At 38.4% G+C, this 6,000-nt stretch overlaps 1 protein-coding gene across 1 annotated transcript in view; it reads left to right on the top strand.

Annotated features, from left to right (window-relative positions):
* The first annotated feature begins 1,110 nt into the window (after nt 1-1,110).
* LOC121954765 (kinase non-catalytic C-lobe domain-containing protein 1) overlaps nt 1,111-6,000 on the top strand; it is a 54,826-nt gene continuing 49,936 nt past the window's right edge. The window contains exon 1 of the mRNA XM_042502460.1: nt 1,111-1,594. Within this exon, the coding sequence (XP_042358394.1) occupies nt 1,490-1,594 (105 nt within the window). The 5' untranslated portion in view covers nt 1,111-1,489. The remainder of the gene's footprint in view (nt 1,595-6,000) is intronic.

The following is a 6,000-nucleotide window of genomic DNA, read 5'->3' as shown; positions in this document are numbered from 1 at the left end:
GATAAGTAACACTCCAAACTTGGGCTAAATTTTGGCACTGAAGAAACTGGCATGACCATTTCACAGGGGTCCCTTGACCTCTGACCTCAATAAATCTGAATGAAATGGGTTCTATAGGTAGCTTACTCATGGGTCTCACCTTTACAGACACTTTATTTAGATTTTGGCATAAACATTAAGGTTTTTTGCATGCAGTATAAATGTGTTATTTTTGTTTATTCTAAATATGGTGAATTTGAATATTTCTGCACACCTTGGTACCTTAACAGTGTTAGAACTGCGTAATTTGGGTATGACTGGAAAGCTGAGAATCTTGCAAACTTGATGAGCTCAGTTTTATTTGTGTGTGGTCATGCAAGCCCCCATAGTTGCCATTTTATTGTAGCAAGACCATTTTTAAAAAAAAAAAAAAACTTGACCTAATTTTACTAAATGACCTATTGTGACCTCTTGGATAATCAATACATGATGAAACTTTACAGCCACAAACTAGAATCATTGGGCATTCGAAGGATGGATGGCTGTCCTAATAATGTTTTCTGTGGTAAAATGAAGCCCATATTAGATTAAAAATGTGGCATTTTTGCCCACCGCAAAGCACTTAAAAGGTGGTTAAAAAAGGTTTGTGCTTTGGAAAAAAATGACAAAAACCAGAGGTGATCCAATCGCAATGTAAAAACTATACATTTGTGTCTTGTATTATTTATTCTGTTTATATTTAGGTAATTACTTTTCACAAATGGCTGACTTATAAAATATGATACAAAATTATTTCCATATAAACATTTTCTTCCAAATATATATTTTTTCACATATTTTAAAAAGGGCCCATAACTCTTCAATTTAAAAAAGAATATGAATTTTCTAGTTATTATTTCATGGTTCGGGATTTACAGGGTTAGCACAGACCTTTAGCAAACAGACACACAGACGGTGTGGTGGAATAATGTAAGTGACAGCACATGCATTAATAGCGTAAAATCCAGTCAAATCCAGATCCCAGGAATAAGAAGAGATAATAAAGTGTTGAATATGAGTCACTCAGGCGGCTCTGTGAGCGGAGGCGTGCAGCCAACTGTAGCAGGCAGGCAGGCGGGCAGCTCAGTGAGCGGCTCTGCCAACACTGGCTCCTCCACTCGGAGGGGAGGATTCACTAAACTGCAGCTCATGATCGCCTTCTCTGTGTCGCCTGTTTGTGTGGAGGTGTAGTAGTCATGACAGCCCCAGACACCGGCCAGCTCCCCCCACCTCCTCCTCCTCCTCCCCCGGCTCGCTGTGGACGCTCCTCTCCGGCGCATTGCTAAGCTTCCCCCGTTTTCTCCGCCGTTGTTTTTGGACCCGAGTGTCCCGCAGTGACCATCGACCGACTGACTGACTGACTGCAGCAAGAAGTGCTCGGTGCACCCAGGGAGCTCAGGCATGCCATCTGTCTCGATTGTTGTCTGGGCAGATATTCGCTTTACTACTTGAGGGAATCAAAGTTGCTGCAATGGAGACTTCTGGGAGTGATGCAGCGGTCACATACTTGGAGAAAACTGAGGACAGAGACGGTTATTATGATCTGGAGCATCTGCCTCCGCTGCTGGAAGATGAGGTAAGACAGGATATAATAAATATGATTTATTTCCTTTTAAAAAAGGTAAATCAGGTTCATATTTAATTGGATTTGCACCTGCAGCTGCATCAAGACTCTGAATTTGTCAATTTATGTCAAAGTTCTGCACCAAATGGCAATGAAACTGATGCTGCATTCTTCTATATATGTATGTGTCACCCAAAGATTGTCACTGTCAGTGGTAATTATTAATTTCTACCCATGACCAGTGACGGAAGATCCTTTACTTAAGTCAAAGTACCAATAATCTAGAAAAAAAGCCATTCATTTGAAATTATACTCAAGGGAAAGTACAAAAGTGTTAGCAGTAAAATGTATTTAAAGGATCAGTAACAGTAATTTGCACTGTTGTAACTATTTTCTATGCAGTTAAGTAGTTTAGGGGTCACAAGATAAATGATGATTATGCTTGTAGGAAAGAAGAAAAAAAACAAAGATTATACATTTGTATTCATTCCTTGGACTTTGGACTTCGTCTTTGCTCTTTTTTTATTAAATATTAAATACAGCTTTGAGGAAACAAAATCAATATAGCATAGTATCGCAATATTTTGCATGGCAATAATATTGTATCCACACGGATGCCAAGTATTGATTTGTTTTTATTGTATAAATCATGAATATTGCAAATACCAGTTAAACTTTCATAGCTTACTAGAATAATAAAACAAATGTCTTTTGTCAGTCCACTAGATGCATTTTGCTACAGTGAAAATGATTAAAGTGAGATGAACAGAATGAAAACTTTATTTTATTAGATTAATAGTTTTTTCTGTGGTGACATAATTTGCATTTGAAAAAAGTGATGTATAATACATTGTATGTATCACAGTATATGTTATCATAATTCTTTGCACATTGCAAAACATTTTAAATTGCAATATTGTGACTTAAATATTACAATAATATCATATTGTTGGGCCTCTGGTGATTCCCACCCTTAATATTAGATAATATTATATTTTAGCCTTGTTACAGCTATTTAAACTTTGGGAGAAGTTGAGAGGGTAAATCACTCTATGGTGAAACTGCTAGCAGCTCATTAACATCTTAAAGGGGAACACCACACCTAAACCAACCAACCACCAAAATCAAGAATTCCAAAATGTTATATCCATGGTCTAGGAAAATTCAGTCCATATTTGAATATGAGCTACTCTCTCTTAGAGCCAGAAACCAGAGAAGTAAGCCTCAAACTTGTGATCTCATAGGGTATAAAGTCTGGAGCTGCTCCACAAAATAATGAAGGGGATTTTGTGGGCATACAGAATGTTTTTTTTCTTTTTTTAAAATAACCAAACGCACTCTGTTTTATTATACACCCACTCAAAACATTCCCCTAGGTGCTCACACAGTCATTTAAAACAGTGGTTTCCAACTGGTCCAGCCATGGGGTCCAGATTTCTTTTTAGTCATTAGTTCACGGTCCACACATAAGATAAATTATCACATTTTTCATTTTATTTCACAAAATGTGAAGGTGGGCTTAGAACACAATGAAATAAAACACAATGTAAGAATAAAGTGCAATTATTTATAAATTTGTGATTAAATAGTGCTGCAACCAAAAAAGTACATATCGCTTCAAGACCAGCGACACTTTAAAGGCCCAGCATGTCAATAGGCCAAATAATACCAAAAAAGAGGGTTATAAAATAGTTGAGGTACTCAGAATGAACTTGCAACCCACTTTTTGACATCGACCCACCTGTTGGGAACCACTGATCTAAAACATCTTCATTCAGTCAGTTTACTCCAATGGAGCACCTCCATACTTTGTTATGAGTTTTAGTACTGTAGTGTTTTGATTTAGGATAGCCATTCATGTTAACTAAATTTTTTGAACTGTCTTGGACCAAAGCATTAATGTGTGTGAAGTTTTGAATATGAACACAGTTTCCCTTTAAATGTGACAAGACACCTCTATTTCGTAATTTTTGTAGCATGTATTTTAAAAGCTCGAACAAACCATGAATAAAATTTTCATCCGAGAAGAACTATAGCTGTCCAATAAATGTTCTGCAGTAAAAGTACAATACTGTGAAAGCTGACACTGTAAAAGTAAACTTTTTTTTTTGTTTTAACTTAAGAAGTTACATTTTTAAACTGACTGAATTGGAGAAGGCAAGTTGAACAAAATAACCTCAACTTTTCTATTCCAATTCAGTCAACTTTAAATTTTACAGCAGCCTGCAGAAGTTGAAAGAAATGGTTGATTTTTACAGTGTACAGTGGCATAAAATGGATATACTCGAGTGAAGTGCGAAAACTTCAAAATTGTACTAGAGTATTATGTACTTTTAAAGTGTTAGGGAACTTCAGTCAAACATTAAAATATTGACTGCTGCCACTTTCTTTCACTGTGCCTCTCTGTCACAGCGCGCTCACCCAGTCTCATCAGAACCTCAGAGCTCAGAGGCAAACTTATGTAGGACAGCATATTTAACTTGAGGGGGGTGAGAGAGACTTCCAGCTTCCCTCTGCACTGATCTCAGGGGAAACTGTCTATTTATGGGGCCGCTACTGCTGCTGCTGCTTGAAGTGGCACTTTCCTGCCCTGTAATTGTGCTCTACCCCACTACATCACATCGATATGCTTTGTTCGCAATCTGCTGCAACTCTCCTGCACCTCCAAGAGTCATAGTGCAAATCGGAAAGACACTTCTCCCTCAGCCGGTCAGAGATAATACAGTCATTTTCAGTTGTTGAAAGACAATCCAGGCTTTAAGACTTTCACAGTTAGAGTAAAAATAAGTTCCCATTGAGATACTCTGGTGTGGCATAAATAATGTCATGGAAGAAAAAAGAGCTGGATATAGTGTTTGACAGTTGTCGCTTTGTGATGCCCCACACTGCCCTCTCCCACCCCTCTGTCTGAGTTATGGCCAGCTTTTGTGTTCACTTGCAAACTGAACAGAAGATCCCGTAATGATGAGACCGCAGCATTATGCCGGATGCCGTGTGGAATATCTGAGATCACTGCGTCTGCCAGGATAAATGGGGCCATTTGGTGATAGTGGATCACAGACGATGTAGTGTGTCAGTGTGGGTGTGCAGAGTCACTCAATGGCATAAAACGCATGTGTGTGTGCGTTTGTGTGCGCAGGATGTCATGTACTTTGTGTACCAAATGCAGGATTTTCTGCTGCTAGTGACACAATTAGGGCACTTTTCAGGTGATGTGATTCAGAGAATTAGATCAAAGATTGCAAAAAGCAATGGATGTAGTCACTGTAGGTGAATTTCTATTGCAGATTTGCACAAAACTTAATTGAATTTTTTTTCAAAATGTCGATAAAACACATTTGCGAGGAGACTGCGTTTCTGTTGAATCATGCTATGCGGCCTCTCCTCTCTAGATAACATTCCAAGAAGCATGGCGATGGATGTTCAAAACATTAGCAGCTTTATTTCTATTGCAGCCACCGCACTAGCCGTCATTGTTTCCAGTAGGTGACATAGACGTGTTATGCGAGCAATAATGCTATCGATGGTGCATTTACTGATAAGGTTAAAATGCTAATTCTAATTTATGTAAGTGAAAAGCGGGCTTAGAGCAATTAAAACAATATGTATGTACTAAAAAACTAAAAATCCAATTAGACATAGACTAACTCTTAGTACAATTACTTTTTTTAAAAACAAAAAGGAAAGACTTTTCTGTTTTTTGTAGAACTGTTCTCGATTAAACGTCTGATATTGGAGCCTGGGAGCACTAGACTGGTTACTGCAGTCATGTGACACCTTGTGCGTTCTGCAGTACATGGCCAGGATAAGGAATATGACAACATACACTGGGAGATGATAGACTACTGTGTATCAGCCTGTAGAGAGTCTGAAACACAGTTTACACAGAGGTAGCTTTAGTATCTCTGTTTACTGTTCAATGCAGTCCACAGTACACCTGACATCATACTGCCTCTTTGTAAACCTAAAAGAAAAGTCGCCCTATAGAGGACAGAATGTTTCAAGAGCAGTGAAAAACTGATTCTTTTTCAAGGACATGTGCAACTTCTATCTTTCTCAGCTACACGGAGAGAGATGCAGTTCTCCAGGAATGCAGTCTTAAACAGCACCGCTGAACATATGCAGCAGTATGATAAGATAAAATCAGATATTCCTTTATTAATCCCACAGCAGGGACATTTGCAATGGTGGGGGCGGGAGGGCGGTCTGTCAGCTGAGTGTATATAGTTCAAAGTAGTTGCTGAGCAAAAAGATTTGAGGTTATCTTTTGTTGTTATTTAAGACGCCCCTAGAGAACAACATGGCCAGTAGCAGGCAATCACTGATGCAGTGTTTTGAATCACTGCTGCTTTATGGTAACTGTTTTTGCATCAATTTGACTTCTCAGCTATTTAAAGGTGTCCTGTGGAGTTTTTGTT

This window comes from Plectropomus leopardus, chromosome 15 (genome assembly GCF_008729295.1).
Source record: "Plectropomus leopardus isolate mb chromosome 15, YSFRI_Pleo_2.0, whole genome shotgun sequence".
NCBI lineage: Eukaryota > Metazoa > Chordata > Actinopteri > Perciformes > Serranidae > Plectropomus > Plectropomus leopardus.
This window is presented reverse-complemented; position numbering and strand designations above follow the sequence as displayed.